This window comes from Mesoplodon densirostris, chromosome 15 (genome assembly GCF_025265405.1).
Source record: "Mesoplodon densirostris isolate mMesDen1 chromosome 15, mMesDen1 primary haplotype, whole genome shotgun sequence".
Taxonomy (NCBI): domain Eukaryota; kingdom Metazoa; phylum Chordata; class Mammalia; order Artiodactyla; family Ziphiidae; genus Mesoplodon; species Mesoplodon densirostris.
In genome coordinates this window covers 87,843,423-87,862,275 of record NC_082675.1, presented here as the reverse complement: position 1 = coordinate 87,862,275, position 18,853 = coordinate 87,843,423, and the positions used below count along the sequence as shown (strand labels likewise).

Genomic DNA, 18,853 nt, shown 5'->3' with positions numbered 1-18,853 from the left:
ACACTTGTTAAGCTATAAAGTTTTTAAGTGCTTCTTAAGAGTTCTACTTTAACCCAGCATTTAGGCACTTAGAGCTACACACTTTGTTGAATAAAACTTAAACCGAATTGGAAATACTTCCAAACATGGTGGACTCCCAGCTGCAGCATCGAGGGGCACAAGGGAGGGTACCAAGGCCTCCCTTGCGGCAGCAGTGGCCGCTACAGGTCTCCTGCAGGAGGGTCACTGCCCCACGGCGCTCTGGACATGCACAGCAGGCTCAAACACGCCGTGATGTACTCCCACCGAGAGACATGGGCTTCTGTCAGCTTCATTAGCTTGTAACCTTTACATTGCAGCATAATTGTATAATGTAATCAGATAGTATGGAAACTACTAGAGGAACATGAAAATTAAAAACCCGAGCTGTTTCAATGAAAACCAAAAGACAAAAGGATGCTGCACTCAGCTTCATAATCACCGACACCCTCACGCCACACTAGAGAAATAGAACTGTGGAATGAGTCTGTGCAACAGGGGTGGAAGTGTGGGCAAAATAAAACGTGCAGAACTCCTACCAGCAGAGCAGACCCATTTTCAAAGACCTGCGGATAAATGCTCAAAATCGTGTAGGCATCGTTTTTCTGACTCTCTGCTTGATGTGGCTTTTTATTAATAACTAGACTAAAGACATCAGGTAAGAGGACTTTTACTGTACAAGACAACTGGGGGAGACTGAGGACTCTCCTCGCCTTTTACCCAATGTTTAACTTTTTTCCCAAACAGCTTATGAACTGCTAAAGGTCTGTACACCTTAATTGAAGTAATATTTGCATTCTAGCATTCATAAGCATTTATAATTCTGTGCATTCATGGAAAAAAGAACATTCTACAAAATAACCAAAAATTTCTATAGCACAGCTAGATGCTTTCCACAGGTGACCACAAATTAAAAGCTTTTCTAGACTTCTCAGAATGGGATAAGAAAATGTTGAGTTAGTAGTCCCCACAGCCAATTCTCATTACACACAATAATGAGAAGTAAAGGAATAAGAAATCTTAAGCCCAGAGTTTGGGCAACCCTTATTTCATCAACTGACAAAGATTTCTCCTAGGATAACCCTTTTAAGCTTTTTTTTTTTTTTTTTCCATTTTTGCGGTACGCGAGCCTCTCACTGCTGTGGCCTCTCCCGTTGTGGAGCACAGGCTCCGGACGCGCAGGCACAGTGGCCACGGCTCACGGGCCTAGCCGCTCTGCGGCATGTGGGATCTTCCCAGACTGGGGAACGAACCTGTGTCCCCTGCATTGGCAGGCAGACTCTCAACCACTGCGCCACCAGGGAAGCCCTAAGCTATTTTTTTTAATTGCAGTTATATTCACCTAATATACTAAAAATTAACAATAAGATAACTAAATGATCGATAATAGGAAAACATAGGAGAAACAGAAGTACAAGCCACAAACACAAAAACACATTTGCCGAACTATAAACAAGAATCCCACATTATGTGTTTTTTGTATAGGACTAGCACAACCCCTCAAATATTGAGATTACGCAAAAAAAGTTAATTCGATCAACAAAACAGCTTTCTGAAAATAACCCTTCCATGTTTCCAACATTAAAATTCAAATACATATATATATATATATATATATATAAATACACATATATTAAATAAAAAAGAAGAAAGTTAGTGAATTAGATAAAATTCAAAGTTAATTTCTGCTGCCTGTTAGCATCTAAAAACCACTGCGTGTCATTGAGAAGCAAAGCTCCATCCAGGAATAGTTCCTCAAACTTCTCACATAAATTGAAAGGAATAAAGACACCCCTTAAGAAAGAATGCTTTTGGTTTTCTTCTCATTAACTACTCTTTCTTTTCCAATAATGATTTTTGCAGAAATCTCAGGCAACGGAGGTAATAACTACACTGACCGCTCACACAGCTATCGGCCCTGTGTTCCAGCCACTGCCATACCGTGTCTCCAGGGAGGTTATTCTGACCCCAGCAAAATGTTTTTCTTTTCTTTCCTTTTTTTTTTTTTTTAAAAAACAACAATCTCATAAGGTTGTTATGAGACTTAAATGAGTTAATATTTGTCAAAGTTACTAGAACAGGACCTGGTGCACTGTAAGGGTCAAAAAAATTGTTGCTAAATTTAAGAACCACTCAGTTAACATGAAGAGCTCATAGGTAAGAGTCACGTGGGCAAAGCGCACCTGTAAAATATGCTCCAAGCTAACTTAGATGAGAACATATTGTGAGAATTAATGCTCTATAAGGGGAAGAACTGACCGTGAACATCACAGGCCTGGAACAGGGAACACATTAGCTGGTGACTCACATGGAGGATCAGCTTGCCAACCTCGGTGGCCTGGGCTGCCAAAGGGTGTCTTCCACCCACTTACCTAGTTCTACCATAATTTTCTACATAATCTGAGAAAAATTCTGAAAAGGTCAGGGGGGTAGGTATCTGTAATCTCCTAGTGTAACCACTTATACCGATTCAACTCCTTTAGCTCAAAGGAGCATGGTAAGAATTATGAAGCCATGGTTTTCTGCTCTTGGCTAAACAAAATATATCTGACAAAGCTAACTGGCTCAAACTGGACGTGCCATGAGGAACCACCACGTTTAATCCCTGGTATCAGATGGGAACTGCAGGATGATCATTCTCACTAAACTGGAGTTTCTCACATAAATTAAAAACACTTCCTGAGGCACTGGATTTAGGCAAAGCTCAGTCTTGCAGGAAAAAGATACAAAAAAGAGTTACCTAAACTGCAGGTGAAAGGATTTAAAAAATTTTAAGACTAACCGGAGATGGTCAGGGTAATTTCCTGCGGCGACCCCGAGGACGATGCAGCAGTGGGCCCAGCAGCCTGCGCCAGCACCTGGCTCAGGCTCGAGTTGTTAATGGTCAGGGTGATCTCGTGGGGGCCGCTGGAGGTGGACACCAGGCCTTGTGATGTCATCACCTGAGAGAGGTCTTGTGTCCCTGGTCATCGTTATAAAATAGAACAAAGCTGGGCTTAAAAAAATAATCATTTCCTCCTTTTTCATATTAAAGTATTTTAGTGCAACTGTTACTTTAAGAAGAGAAGGATTCAAAATACAGTATCAGTCATCTCTAATTCCTTCATCTGAAATGATTTAAAAACAAACAAACAAACAAAAAGCCTTATGAGGAAACAGGAAGCCGGTTCCATGAATGCAATCTCTGTGCATATACTGACTAAACATCATATATCGTCAGAAAAGCTTCCTTTATTTTTAGGACATTTATTCGTTAAGCTTTATAAAGAGAAGAAAACAGCATCCCAGTGTCCCCAAACCAAATCTGTGACTGTCAGCAGCGAGCCGAAACTCCAGCTGTCACAATCAACCGAGGCGGCAGCTCTCACCACTGCTGCTGGTGGTCAGCACGGAATCCTGCTCCGAGAGCGGGCCTATGGTCAGGTTGGCAGACGTCACCGTGGGCTGCAAGGACAGGCCTGAGATGGGCTGGAGGACCACACTGGCCGGGACTGTACTGTCTGGTGTCTGAAGGGAGCTGTGCTGCGGGGCCAGGCCGGGCTCCGCGGTCGGCTGCGGAGCAAGCAGGTTACCCTGCTGTAGCGTCTGCTGCAGGACGCTTGGGTCAATCTGAAAGCACAGAGGTTGTTGTGATGGAAATTTCACACTGAGTGTGACTCAGACCATCTGAAAGCACAGAAAAGCCTGGTAGGCGTCGCACCTGTAGCGTGATATTATTGATGCTGGAAGCGTCGATCCCAGAGATTTGAACACTGGGTGCAACCAAGTTAGCAGCCAACTGTAACTGTATGCCCTCGAGGGTGGCCAGGCTTCCATCTGTCAAAGACACTGTCCAGTCGCCACCAGCTGCAGAGGAAGAACAGGAATGACTGCATACCAGACACTTTCTCAAACAGGAAAAACGCACTGGGTTTCTAAATACACAAGTTCTAAACACATACCGACATGACCTAGTTAACAAATACTAATATTTACTTTACACAGGCACATACATATCTAATTTAATCATCATAAAACAAACCTTGTGAAATAGAAAATAATATTATCCATTTTTTTTTTGTTTGTTTTGTTTTTTTGTTTTTTGTGGTACGCGGGCTTCTCACTGCTGTGGCCTCTCCCGTTGCGGAGCACAGGCTCCGGATGCGCAGGCTCAGCGGCCATGGCGCACGGGCCCAGCCGCTCCGCGGCATGTGGGATCCTCCCAAACCGGGGCACGAACCCGTGTCCCCTGCATCGGCAGGCGGACTCCCAACCACTGCGCCACCAGGGAAGCCCAATATTATCCATTTTAAACACATCAGGAAACTAGGCTCAAAGAGATCACACTGATTAGCCCAAGATTTAAAACAACGCTATTATTTTGTCTTATTATGCTTTAATTGTGCCATGGGTCATGAAACTGAAAGAAAGCCACTTAAGATGTCCAGTAGCTATTAACAGTTGCTACGTCGTTTCTGAGTTCACAAAAAACCCAACTGACTAAAATGTAATGCTTTTCAAATACTGTGGGACCCAAGAGCAACTGGATAACTCTCGTATATGAAAAACAAGGTTCACGGGTAGCTATAAGTTACGTCTCGCTATTAAATTTGTGAGAATACTAAAAAAGAAACAGGTTTAAGCCCATCAAACTAAACAAAGAGCCGAAGAGTGAAATGCAGAAGTGACGTTAGAAAGAACGGGAAACGAAAGGCAGCTGCGTCTGGAAGTCAGGACTTCAACCCCCCACGGGCTCGCGGGAAACCCTCGGGAAGGGCATGTCCTGAGGCTGAAGGTCGCGGCCCCCGTCCCGGCGTCCACAGCCCTGGTGCCTGTCAGCCCTACTCACCCGACACGGAGGCGGGAAGGACGGCCTGGCCCAGCAGGCCCTGCTGCAGCAGACTCTGGTCCAGCTGCCCCGCCAGCACGGGGCTGTTCATGATGAACACGCTGGGGTCGGAGGAGGGCGGAGGGGGCGCGCTCACGGGCTGCGGCCCTTCCGGCGGCCCCCGGGGCCCGGGCTTCCTGGCTTTCTTGGGGTCCGGTTTGTAGTGAAACTGCATGTGAGTCTTCCTCCGCCCGGACGTGCGGAAACGCAGCTCACAGTGGGGACACTTGAACGGCTTTGCTCCAGTGTGCAAACGCATGTGGACCTTCAGGCTCCCCTTGGTGGAGAAGGCGTTGCTGCAGACGTGGCAGCTGAAGAGCTTCTGACCTGGGAGAAGGAGCCGAGCGTCAGCGGGCCGCCGAGCGCTCGCCCCCGTCGGCCATCGGCCTGGCTGCCACCGCGCTGCGTCCACCAACCCCCGCGCTCCCCAGGGCCCCTCGCTCCGGAGGGCCGGTGGCTGGAAAACTTAAAAGTAAGCGAGGCTCACTGTCGAGGATCCGAATTCAGTCTTTCCACGACACGGAGGCACACCGAGCCCTGCCGGAAGCGGGGACCCGCCCTGCATCTCGGGCTCCGCTCCCTGATTTTACGAAGCGTGAGCTCACGCCTCACCGGTCTCCTCTGACAAAGGGGCGCCCGAGCCGCCGGCACAGGTGGAAGCCGCCCGGCAGACTGCGCTCCGGACGCACGTGCCCAGTTCCTGGGGCGCCAAGTCCTCTAACACACGCGCGCTGCGGGGCGGGCGGGGGGGGGGGGGGAAGAAGGCCAGGCAGGCGTGGCTGGGCGTGGCGGCAGAGCCCCGACCCTGCCCTGGAGTCTCTGCAAGGAGCGCCCGCCCGTTCCTGTCTCCCTCCCCTGCTCTCGGAAACCAGCACAGACTGTGTCCAGGGGCGGGCGCCCGGCGACTCGCCCTGGGACTGGTGGCGCCTGCTCCCCTCGCACTGCTTGGGCCTCAGAAGTCACCTGAGAGGGAGCCCTGGAAGGTGTCTTCCCAGAGACTTTCTTCCTAGTCCTGACACCAGGGAGCCGACACGGAGGCTTGGTGCGCAGGAGGCATCCTGAGGGTCGCCAGCACCTGCCCCGTGAGCTACCATGCGAGACCCGGGACGCAAAGCCGCTAAGCGGGTCGCTCCCAACCCTCGGCAGCGCCCAGGGCTGCAGGGGAGGGTCAAGCACAGATCCTAAGGAAACAACAGAAGAACTGTCCGTAGAATACGCAGCTGAAGGACTTCGTGTATCTGTTTACCTAATTCCACACATGAACCCATCAGAAAAGAATCACAGGACTTTACGCCTATGTGTGAAATTCCACTTGTACTCTCTTGGTCAATTCTGCTTACGGCCAAAACTTCAGAGTGTAAACTGGTTTGATAATCATAATCCTACACGTCCTCACAACGCTAACATTTACTCCGTGTTTACCAGGCGCTACTTTTACTTTTCTAGGCAATTTAAACCGGGTGGGGGGGGGGTACTCGTGTTTGCCCCACTTTCTACATGAGGGGTGGGCGGGTCTGAGGACAGACTCCAACCGGGCAGAGGCCCAGGGCCCGCCTTCTAACCCACAGGGGCGCACCGTGCAGCATCAAGAAGCAAAGGTTGAGTACGTTTTACTTAGGATGATTAACCTTCAGTTCCTCACATTAGATGAAGAAAATGGCCATGAAATTTGGATGTTAATTGTTTTCCTTTATCAGATTTCCCCCCCACAGAAACAGAATTGCTATCTGATAAGTGTAATCAGATTTGTGAAATCCCCAGTTTTCACAAAATTTCAACAAACTGAATCTCTGGCCTGAATGAGACTAAAAGGTAATCTTTCTAACATAGGTATTTAACTCTGAGTGAGACAACTTACAACGCCACATCTGAGACCTAGATCCTTTCCTTTGGTGTCAGATACCACTTTCTCCATGTTGGGAATCACACATCTTCTATATTCATTTCTTCGTGGTTCCTGATTTTTAAGCTTTGTTTCATCTTGAAAGTATGTGTGCAAAATACATAGGAACAAGTATAAAATGCTGTCGGAAGGCATCTACCAACAGTGCAGTGTTTGTTCTTACCTGTGTGAGTCTTCACATGGCAGTCTAGGGTAGACTTAACAGTGAAACTCTTCCCACATTCATCGCATTTATATGGCTTTTCTCCAGTGTGGATTCGAACATGCCTAGCCAGAAAGCATTTGCAATTAAGTGTCTTTCTTTTTAACTTTATACGCATTCACAAAAACCTTCATGATTTAAAATTTATAGCTATCCATATAAATAAAAATTATGCATGACTATGTACTGAATAAATTCAGCAAAACAAAACTTTTAAGCTTCACTCTATATAAATAATACCATAAACAAATCCACAAGACAACAAAGTAATCTGCAAGACCAATGAAAACAAGGCTAACTTTCTTGAAAACCAAAGAGAATCTTACAAATCAGCAGTAAGACAAGAAATATCACAGTAGAAAAACAGGCAACACACAGGCAGCGTAGAGAAGAAACACACGCACCCAAATGCCACATGAAAAGGTATTCCCCAGCCTCAGAATTTAAAAGGAGCAAGTTAACATGACAAGCCATCCCTTTCCCATCAGTCTGATGGTGACCCACCATTGGCTGGGTGGCCTGGGAGCAGGTGTTCAGAGGCTGGGGGATATCAACGGCACAGCCCTCCGAGGCCAGTGGGTGTGTCCATCAGCACTGACCCCGGGCACCCACACAGGTGCACACAGAGCACAGGACAGTGGGGCTGGCCTAGTGATTCCACACTGAAAACTAGGCAGTCATCAACAGGGGTCTGGGATGCCCACACGACAGAACAAGACGTCGCCATGAAGCATGAAAGAGGTGGGCGGGTACTGACAAAGCTGTCTGAGACCCCACGATATATGTAAAAATTAAACCGAGACCAGAACTGCAGAAGTTAATGCTGACATATGTGTAGACATTTCTGAAAAAACACACAGAAGAAACTGCTGATAGCGCTTGTCTCTGGGGAGGGGAAGGCTCTCCCTTCATAGCCTCCTCCGCTGTTTTCGGTCCTGGCTCGCTTCATCAGGACGCCTGTCCAGTACGCAGCTGAGCCTCGCACGATTGTTAAATGAAGGACGGAGGAGAAGGCAGGCCGGCTGCCAGGCCGCAGCAGGCTTCCCGTTTCCAGGGGCACCTGCCGCCTCGCCTCCTCACGGGGGTGCAGGGTCGGCAGTCCCGCCTCCTGGGCGCACCTCCGGGCCGCTGGCTGCTCGTCAGCACCACCCTCCGGCCACGCGTGCTGCAGGCCTTCACAGCGGCGCGACGCTGCCCACGGGGCTGCCCAGCATGACGTCCTCATCCACGATTCGCAACTCTGCCTCCCGCTGGGGCCCTGCCCTGCCCCAGAGCCAGCGTGTTGCTCCCTTGCGGCCACCGCCCGGTCCTCTCCGTAGCTGAGAGTTCCAGCGTCTCACTCCCGGCCTCGGAGTCACGCTGGCATCTTCTTAGCTCCTTCCTCCTCCCCACCCGCCGGGACACGACGCCATCTGGGCCCCGCGCCCAAGCTCGGACCGGCCTTGCCCACTGCCCCTCGCCCGTCTACCCGTCCCTCTCTCGCTGGCACACGCCCCTTCCCGCCCGGCAGGAATACAAGGGCAGGGGTTCGTGGCTGCGCTCAGGTGATGAGCACTTCCAGCCTAGCAGCTTCTCGGCAGCCCGTCTGCCCTCCCGTCACGCGCAGGGCTCTGTGCGACAGAGAGGGACAGGAAGACGCCTCTCTGGTTTTCTGAAGCAGCCGGCTCTCTTATTATCCGTCTTGAAATCCCGACAGCTCCTCCCTCAATCACCCTCTACCTTTTACCCAGCAGTTCCACCTCCTGAAGCAAAAGACGAGCGCCCCCCGGCCCCCCAGTAAATGAAACACCTCCAACTGTTGTAAGAGAGCGCTGTGCTTCGGCCTTCCTTCCTGGAGCCCGCCTGTCAGCTGCCCTCCGCCACTCTGCCAGACCGCACGTCAATCACCGCCTCGCGGCTGGCGCGGCCTGGACCCCCAGCGCTCGGGCCACCTCCCCGTGTGATGGAGCCTCGCGCCATACAGACCGCTGGCCCCGTGGGGCGGGCGGGAACCATGAGGCTGGGCTCAGCGCCGCGTCCTCCTCAGGAAATGAGGTTAATTCTCCTTTACGGCTGCCGCCGTCACACAGACATACGCACAAGCAACCCACAGAGCAAGCAGACTTCTAGCTAACGTGCTCAACGAGCCTCCAAGGAAGCCTCAGAACGCACACGGGCCTGAAACCGTAACTCAAGAAGGCAAGGAGCCACTCAGAAGGCACCAGGTTCAGACACCACAGCGAGGGCTGCAGAGGAGCACACAGACCGCACGGCCGCCCCCAGGGCAGCAGGGCCTGCACCGCACCTGACCAGGTCGCTGGGCTTCTTGAAGCTCTTGGGGCAGTAGGAGCAGCAGTTGGCGTGCTTGGGCTCGGCCTCCAGCTCTGCCTGCCTGTCCTTCATCTCGCTGATGCGGTCCTTCTCGGCGGCCGACTGCACCAGCACCTGCTCTGAGACGGTGGCACTTTCCTGCGGCCGAATCTTGGCCAACTGCGCCGTCTCCTCCTCTGTGAAGGTGATGACCTCGGGACGAGCCTTTCTAGACACAGTTCTTTCAGAACTGTCTTCGTCTTCCTCCAGACCCATCTCTAAACAAAACGCAGGAAAAAGGATCAAATCCTAATAAAAAACTAAGTTGTAACAAAACAACTAAAACTAAACATTTAACTTAAATATGTAAGGTTAAAATTAGCAACTCAATGAGGCTATATTTGCGATGGTAAAGGGTTTTTTCCCACCACTGTCTATTGAGAAGCTGGTCAGGGTGGAAAGCCCATGCCTCGGGGTAGGGGTCACTGACAAGGGCAGATGCCATGGCTGACGGTCTCCTGCCAGCCCTGCCAGCAGGCAGGCAGTGGGCTCTGAAAGGGTCAGTGTCCGCACGAGTCAACAGTACTCGTACACACAGACATTCATTTATCAACACGGGCACGAAGTGAATTGGCGTAAGAAGATGAGCAGCCCGAAGGAAGAGACCAAACTGATAACTAGCAAACAGCCGCCCGTTCAAAAGACTTACTGAAAGGAAAGAAAACGCTTAAAAAATATGTATGTTTAAGTAATCTCTCAGTGAAATGTAAGGATATATTTACATCCATTAAAAAAAAGAATAAGCTGCTGTTAAAATGTAACCGAGAAGGGAAAAAAGGTTTGGCTGGGGACACGGGATGGGGGACAGGGGGACTTTATTATTGCACAGATGGCTAAGAAAATTTTTTTTAAAAAACAGTAGAAACACTAAATAGCAAAACGGACGGCGATCAGAGCCAAAACAGTGAAATAAAAACTGACAGATGGCCCTCTGAGTCGCGCCCCCATCTCAGCATGCTCACTCCGCCAGCATCAACGGTGTGAGGTGCACAGTGCCGGCTGCAGCACAGACAGGAGCCCAGGCCCCAGGACACCATGTAAACTATCGACAGCATAACTCACACTGCGTATGGAACAAGGTTGTTTAAAAAATTTTAAACGCTGTGCACTGGCGCCATGTGTCAGAATACGCAAGCTGCACGCTCTGTCACCGTAATTTCACTCTGGAACTTGCTAAAAAGAAATCATCTCATAGGTACAAAAAGTATAAGCGGGCTTCCCTGGTGGTGCAGTTGTTGAGAGTCCGTCTGCCGACGCAGGGGACGCGGGTTCGTGCCCCGGTCCGGGAGGATCCCACATGCCGCGGAGCGGCTGGGCCCGTGAGCCATGGCTGCTGAGCCTGCGCGTCCGGAGTCTGTGCTCCGCAACGGGAGAGGCCACAACAGTGAGAGGCCCGCATACCGCAAAGAAAAAAAAAAAAGTATAAGCACAAAATAATCCTCCTGGGATTACTATACTTGGTGTGGGAACTGGGCCCATCAGCTCGTCTATCGTTTAAGTTAGCTTCATGGTATCTCGTGTCGATCAGATGAGAATGTGCGTGGTGAATAAGCACAGCGTCGAGGGTTAAAGCCCCCTGACCGCCAGCTCTTCCTGTTACACTGCAGCACTGGGCAGCCACTGTGCATCCAGCAACAAGAAACTGTGTCATGAGACACAATGGAATTCCGTGCAGTTGTTAGAACTGATGTACATCCGTGCTCACTAATATCAAATTCGCCTGTAATAAACACCCATGGACGACAACACTGCATTTAACGTGATCTTCTATTAGGGAATTCGGGTCCACCTACGCGTGCGTGCGTACGTGCATGCGAGGGCGACAGCCTGCCCTGTGCGGGGATGCTGGTATTTTGGTGTCTGGTGACCAGTGAGGTAAGAAGTTTTCCTCTTCGTGCCTTCCTGAATCTTTCTTTCAAAGAGCAAATTATGATTGCTTTCATAATCAGAAAATGAAATAAGTTAACATACTGGTACAAATCACCTCTGAAATGAGTTAATCACTAAGTTTCAGCATCGGCTGACGATAAACCTGAATCAACAAAGGGACCACACCTCCTCCTTCTGCCTCTCCCGGTGTTGACCCAGCCGAGGGGACTGTCTGGTGCCTCTTCATGTGCTTTTTACAATGAACTGTGGTTCGGAAGCCCTGCTCGCAAAACGGACACTTGTAGGGCTTCATGCTCATGTGCGTGGCCGTGTGCCTGGTGAGGCTGCCGTTGGTTGTGAAGGAAGCGTTGCAGACGCTGCAGCTGAACGCCTTTTCTCCTGCGACAGCAGAGACGGGGTCAGAACACGTTCGTTACCTGAAAACCGTACGCAATCAAAGCAAAGATGCGCTCAACAAGCTGCAAAACCGAAGAGCATGTACTTGCTGTGGTCTCCAAGTTTTAGGAATTGAGGGTCTTTCAAGAAGAGGTTATTTTAAGAAGACGGACGGTCATAATGAAGCAGACAGACCATACTAAGCCCTGACAAGAGGTGAAATCATTGCTGGTGGACAAGGAAAATGGTGCGGCCACTCTGGAAAGGCCACTCTGGTTTGGTAAACCCCAAGGTTTAAACAGTTATCGTATGACCAAGCAAGTCCACTCCTAAACAGAGAAGCGAAAACTTGCATCCACACAGAAACGCACGAAACGTTCACAGCAAGATTATTCCTGAGAGCCAAAAAACGGCCACACCTCAGCTGTCCAACAGCTGATGAGCGGACAAGCAGAACGTGGTCTCTCCACACAGTGGACTACTGTTCGGCTATAAAAATAAGTGTGACACATGCTACAACGTGGCTGGACCTTGAACACGTGCTGAGTGAGGGAAGCCAGTGCCAAAAGGCACCGGGTCGTATGGTTCCGTTTACAGGAAGAGCTCGGAACAGGCAAATCCACACAGATAGGAAACAGGTCAGTGGTTGCCTGGGGCTGGGGGCCCTGAGGGGTGTGATGAAAATGCGCTAGAATTCATATGCTCTAGAATCACGTATGGTTTTCCGCATGTTTACGTCCAGTGCGAGGCAGACAATGACCTGTGTGTGTCTTCTCGTGGGACTTGAGGACCCCAGAGGAAACGAAGCCACGTCCACAGAGCTTGCACTTGTAGGGCTTCTCCCCGGTGTGTGACCGCACATGCTGCTTCAAGTGGCTGGACTTCTTAAAGCCTTTGTTGCAATAGTCACATCTATACACACAACACAGACCACGTTAATTCACAGCATGATCACAAACGCAACACCTGAGAAGGGAAGAAAAGCAAACACTCTTCACCAACAATCAGTAAACAATCAGGCATAACTGTTACAGAAACCAGGTATGCTCTCCAACACTTAAAACGCTGTGAAATACTAGCAAGAAAAACCTGTTAGGTCAAATTCTGCTCAGACTGTACCCTGAAACATATTTTATTATTTCAAAGGTAGTAAAACCTATAGCAATTCTCCAGGAGAAATAAAATTTGATTAACTACAAACTATTCCTTTAAACATAACAGGGAATTTATTATGTGCTACTTTCTTTACCAAGTCATAAGACGCTGCGAATCCTTCCGCTGCATTAGGGTCAGAATCACCTCTGAGTCTAGACACTTGGAAATGTCAGTTCGTATACTCCTTAGTTGATAAAATACTTTACCAAACAGATGTTACTAGAGCTATTTTGAATAATATATAAATATGTAGTGCTATTTTCCTCTCAGTTGTTATGAAATATATTAAAATTAAGAATGAAACAATTATAAATTTCAAAATTCCTATTCACATATTATTAAACATTTTTTTTAAATTCTGAAAGCTTATTCCATTTTATTTCCCTATTTTTTCCATTTCCAGGTTTTAATCTGTGATCGGAAGGTACACAGAGCACACAGCAGCAAGTTCTTAATAAATGTTGACTGAACAAGTGGGGGATGAATGAATGGCCAGAAGTCCAGGAATGCCCAAGCAGGTGTCACAAAGGAACCACAAGAAAACATTACACTAATCTCACTTAAAAATACCCATGCAAAATCCCAAATTAAACATTAACAAACAAATACTTGTTGAATAAATGGAAGTGTGAGTTAAGTATCAGGAGGTTATATATAAAACACACAAAGAGCCGTGGACAAAAAGGCACGATATAAATTCAAGTTATTTCTGAAAACACAGTAACAGCGGCCTAGAGTGGGGACAGGAAGCTACAGCATCGAAACCCTGCCCATGTCACTTATTAGCTGTAGAAGCTTTAGCAAGCGAGTCTCTTTTGTCTCAGATACTTTCTTTATAAGATGGGGGTGACGACAGACCCTGTTTCCCAGAGCTTTTGTGAAGCTGCAGGAACGGTGCAGGTGGGCACTGGGCGCAGCAGGACGGGCTGCAGTCTGAGCGCGCATACCCGGAGAAGCGCGCGTACCCGGAGGAGCGCGCGTACCGGTAGAAGCGCGCGTACTTGGAGGAGCGTGCGTACCCGGAGGAGTGCGCGTACCTGTAGGAGCGCCGGCTGTGCTCCTCGCTGTCCTCCAGGAACGGGGGACGTGGCGCCTGCAGCTCCAGCTCCTGCTGGGATGACTCCTGAATCAAACGACTTGTCTAAAACATAGCAGAAGCACAGAGCAGACTGCTTGAACATCTATGAATGAATACAAACACCTAACAACTAAGGATAAGAACACTCATAAATGTGGATTTAAAAGGGAGAAACCCCAACTGGGTCGTTGCAATCATTTGGGCCAAATTAATAACAAAAATCATCTATACCCATTTTAATGAAGAAATACTTATTTTCCATTAACTTGCTTTAACCTTCCCACATTTTTTATGTCTATTAAGAGACTACCCCTTCATCTCTACTCTTACTGAGAGTGAACAAAACGCCCTGCTTTCTTCAAGCACTAAGTCCCCTCACTTGTCCCACAATCACAGGGGAGAAAGCCTGCTCCCAGCCCAGGAGCAGGAGGCCTGGACAGCAGCCCCTGAACCCGACACCTTCCGGCCACAGGTGGTGCAGCCCAGGGACTGGGCACAGATCTGCAGGAAACACCCATGTTCAGCGGACAGAGCGCAGGCTGACCTTCAGGACGTGGGGGACAGGCGCAGGAGAGGCCAGAACAGGGGAGAGCCTGCCTGCGTGCACGTGTTTCCCCTGGCTTCCGGGACCCGCCCCGAAAAGCCACGAGTGAGCGGGTGTGCAGTCTTGCTCAGAGGGCCGAGTGAAGGCAAGCCACAGAGAGGCATGCCCCCCACCACCCAGATTCAGCGCCTACTGTCAGTTACACAGCTTCGAGCTGGGAAAACGGGCTCTGAAAATTTCACTGGAGGGTCCAGGTCCTCCACTTGGCAAAAGTTACCCACAGGGGCTTTTAAAGAGAGAAAACAAGGACTTCCCTGGTGGCGCAGTGGTTAAAAATTCTGCCTGCCAACGCTGGGGACACGGGTTTGAGCCTTGGTCCAGGAAGATCGCACATGCCGCGGAGCAACTAAGCCCTGTGCGCCACAACTACTGAGCCTGCGCCCTAGAGCCCGCGAGCCACAACTACTGAAGCCCGCGCACCTAGAGCCCGTGCTCTGCAACAAGAGAAGCCACCGCCATGAGAAGCCCGCGCACCGCAACCAAGAGTAGCCCCCGCTCGCCGCAACCAGAGAAAGCCTGCGCGCAGCAACGAGGACCCAACGCAGCACCCCCAAAAATTAAAAAAGTAAATATTAAAAAAAGAGAGCCAGGGCTTCCCTGGTGGCGCAGTGGTTGAGAGTCCGCCTGCCGATACAGGGGACATGGGTTCATGCCCCGGTCCGGGAGGATCCCACATGCCGCGGAGCGGCTGGGCCCGTGAGCCATGGCCGCTGAGCCTACGCGTCTGGAGCCTGTGCTCCACAACGGAAGAGGCCACAACAGTGAGAGGCCTGCGTACCGCAAAAAAAAAAAGAGAGAAAACAATTGATTTGCCAATCATTTTCACCACTACCGAAAGATTTCCAAAAATGGCAAAATCAATACCAAAACAAAAACTTAAATGCCTCCAACTTGACTAAGAGATGAAAATTTTAAATGATGCATTTAAATATGTATCTTTAGTATGTCAGCCTTCATTATATTTTCATTCTATCATGTTTCTTTTAAGATTCCACATATTAAAATGCTTAGGTTTTCTCGCTAAAGCAAGGTGATATCCTTCAGATGTTACGGAAGTCAGTTACACTCTCCTGACTTTCCTGACTTTTAACCAAAAAGGTAAAGCCACATCATGGGAATGAAATCTTAAAACAAAAATGTTTTAAGGGAATAGAAGCCCTATATGATAAACATTGAGGTTTTCACAGGTGATGCAGCAATCTTAAAGTTGCAACAAGTTAGCATGCCCTCTTAAGTAAGCAAATTTTAAATAATTACAGTGAAGAATAAGATAGAATCTGCTCAATGATAAGATTTCTGCAATACTCACTACATTAATCGTATCAGAGCTAGGAACTGGAAGTAAGTTCTGCTGATGGAAGCTCGTGGACAGGGCTTGAGACTCCAGTGTGCTAGAATCTTGTAACTGTTGGACGGGTGGAAACTGAGTCTGTTGATTGTATGTATCAGTCACTGTAAAACCTGAAATAAATTAGAAGACATGAGTTCTACCAAAAATACTAAAGTTACACACACACACACAAAACCAAAAAAGGTTGGTTTTACAAATAAAGGTATTTAAAGGAACATGTCTACTTTCTGAACGGGAATCAGGATTATTAGTTTTTATCAGCAGGCTCTAAAGTGATCTGCTCACAGGCAAGAGGCTACGCTCAGCTCCCATCCTGGCAGGGCAGGCTGACACACCAGCCACAGATAAGTCCCAATTTCTACTCAATTACCTTTCCTTGGCTAGAAACCAGGTGTAGAATGGTCATTAAAGTTCCTTTCTGGAAAATCTGAACAGACTACAAAATACCGGGTGTGTGCATGTGTACGCACACACACACGCTACCCACGCAAGAGGTTATCTGGTTCGGTAACTGGTCATAAATTTCAGAAGAGCACTAAAAGAAACACTCAAGGTTGCTGTAAAGTTAACCCCAACCAGGCGCAGCTCACTGGAGAGCCCCGGGTAAGGCCCACCACTGACCCTGTGACAGACCCGCTGGCTCGAAGGGCTGCGGCGGGGGAGCCTGCTCCTCGTACTGGCCCACGTGCCCTTCCAGAGTGTGCTGCGGGACCACAAGCCTGTCTGAAGACAAGAAGCACAGACGAGGGCGGAAAATTCGTAAACCCGGAAGCTGCTTCACATCTACCAACCTGTCCAAAAGGATGCTTCGGTGAGTTCCCAAAAAGCAGCCTCCTTGTTTGGAAAAGACAGTAGGAACACAATTCATACAGAGGGTACAAACTTACATTTGTTGGGTTAAAAAGTACAAAACCCTGCTCACAGGCCAAATACTTCTTGGGACGCCCATGAAGTACACAGCAAGCTGACCCGCCAACCGTCTGTCAGGCCCGCAGGAGGCCGGAAGCCGGAGCCGGCTCTGTCACTGAGCTCACCGACTCCCCGGTGAGCCGGCACCTTTCTGCAGCGAGACCTCCCGCAGGAGGCAGCGCGCTGGCCAAGGGGCCTCAGCTCCCGCCGCCAGCAGCACCCAGTCCACGGCCTCACGCTGGGAAGTCCGGGAGCCACGCACCAGGACACGCGTGAGCACACAGATGGGCACTCAGTGGAAACCAAAGACTCTCTCGCGGTAGGCTCAGGGGTCAAAGTGGGTGACAAGCAGCACGTAGCAGAAGGTCCCATTTCTACCATTCTAAATGCACCGCAGACTCTCTCACGCTCAGACACACGGCACCAACTGCGCTTTATTTAAAAGGTCAGAGACGAGAGGGCCAGCGGGGACTGGAGTACGAAGGGCTGCAAAACTCCTGAGAGTTAAAAGCCCTGAACGACTCACCTTCATCTGCTTCCAAAGGTTGACCCGCCATCTGCTGGCTGAGCCCCGCCTCCACGCCGGTGGGCGGCCCCAGGTCCAGCACGGCCCCAGGGTTGTCGGCCACGGCCTCAGCGGTCGGCTGTAGCACGGCGTTCTCAATCTCCACCGGCACCTGGGTGGGCACGTGCATGCCCTGCTGGTCCACGGCGCCGTCATCTATCGGGCAGGCCTGCTGGTGCTGCCGGAGCTGCTGGGCAAGCTCAAATCTTCAAAAAATGGACAACAGTCCGCAGCGTCAGCACCGCGGGCACGCGAGGTGCGATTTATTCAGTGACAGTTTTCACTTTAAACTGTTTCACTTTGAAGTCGCGGCGGCAATCCAGTTGAGAGTTAAACACTACAAATAATCTGAAAGAAAACCCACGTGCCCTCATCTCTAAGCACTTTCACAGACTATAGGGGCCTGAAGGCAACAAGGATTTTTCAAAGTCTGAACGATACAAAAGACGCCACATTTCAAAGCTGAACTCTCCCAATTCAAATTCTGCGATGAGCTGAGGTGTTCAAAACAAGAACTGCATGAGATGAGGCAGTGCCTTGACAGACTGCTTTCAGTGTTGCACACACACGTGGGAGAGACAGGGCCGTCCTGCAACCTGCCAGGCCGTGCGCGGCTCACTGACCAGCGGGCCACAGGCTGCAGAACCTGGACCACGAGGCATGTGGCCGCGATGGTTTTCTGCAAGATCATTATTCCTGTTAATATTACTTTTACGTGTACAAAGCATACCTGGCATATTTTCATCAAGGCCAGCAATTTCTCTTTCAAAGAGAAAAATGGACCATGAATTCAGTGAATGAATCAAAAAAACTGGGGAAAAAACAAACAAACAAACAAAAACCCAGGTCCGACAATGATCTGAGTAACAGGCTGTACAGTATCTCAGCCATGAAGGGGCTACTCCAGTCAGACTCACACGAGCTCTACCGGACGCTGGATGCCAGAATCCCGTGAATCTGCCGGTTCAGGATTCCATTCCGAGTTCCAAACAAAGTCTTTCCTCTCTATTTTCTGATATCAAAAACAGTCACTTCTCGACTACTCTCACGGGGGGGGGGGGACAAAAACGTACTGACAAGCAGCGAAGGGGAGAACACGCACTGTGACAACCTCCACCACAGGGCGACTGTGCAGTGGTGCCATGGGTTCACGGGGTCCCCTCTGCCGCCCCGAAGGAGAGGAAGTGTGCCCTCTGTCGTGACTGGTGGAGCCTTGTTTTCTGTTTATTTGCCTGGGTGTTTTCACAACTCTGACTGCAGCGACTTTTTATTTTTAATGTCAGCGTGTATGGCATTTTAGGAATTCCCAGGACTGCACACAGAGGGATCCAACGACTGGAGATGCTGCCTGCTTGCAGGCCGGTGCACAGTACACGCCACCTGTAAGGTAAAACCCCAACTCTGCAATGACAGACCTACCCGTCCTTACGCTGCCACCTGAAAGTCACGCACACTCTCCCCTGGCCTAAGCATGGCACGTGTCCCTCAGCAGAACCCTGGACAAGCAGTGGCCAAAGCAACACTCCACTGACAGAAATGACCCGGCTAAAAACAGCTGACCCTCTTCCCAGAAATTACAGCACTGGC

At 49.6% G+C, this 18,853-nt stretch overlaps 1 protein-coding gene across 7 annotated transcripts in view; it reads right to left on the bottom strand.

Moving 5' to 3' along the window:
- The window catches only part of ZNF236 (zinc finger protein 236), a 93,834-nt gene that overhangs the window by 19,555 nt on the left and 55,426 nt on the right, over positions 1–18,853 (bottom strand). For 5 of the 7 annotated variants that reach the window (XR_009534493.1, XM_060118516.1, XM_060118520.1 and 2 more), the window contains 12 exons: positions 17,228–17,472; positions 16,414–16,515; positions 15,751–15,902; positions 13,797–13,900; positions 12,365–12,516; positions 11,395–11,607; positions 9,275–9,557; positions 6,952–7,055; positions 4,847–5,212; positions 3,719–3,864; positions 3,387–3,627; positions 2,801–2,980 (listed from right to left, as the gene is read on the bottom strand). Coding sequence is in view for 6 of the 7 variants with exons in the window: in XM_060118516.1 (XP_059974499.1) it covers positions 2,801–2,980; positions 3,387–3,627; positions 3,719–3,864; positions 4,847–5,212; positions 6,952–7,055; positions 9,275–9,557; positions 11,395–11,607; positions 12,365–12,516; positions 13,797–13,900; positions 15,751–15,902; positions 16,414–16,515; positions 17,228–17,472 (2,288 nt within the window). In the remaining variant the exon portion in view is untranslated. The remainder of the gene's footprint in view (positions 1–2,800; positions 2,981–3,386; positions 3,628–3,718; positions 3,865–4,846; positions 5,213–6,951; positions 7,056–9,274; positions 9,558–11,394; positions 11,608–12,364; positions 12,517–13,796; positions 13,901–15,750; positions 15,903–16,413; positions 16,516–17,227; positions 17,473–18,853) is intronic. The other 2 variants (XM_060118517.1, XM_060118519.1) reach the window with 2 other exon arrangements.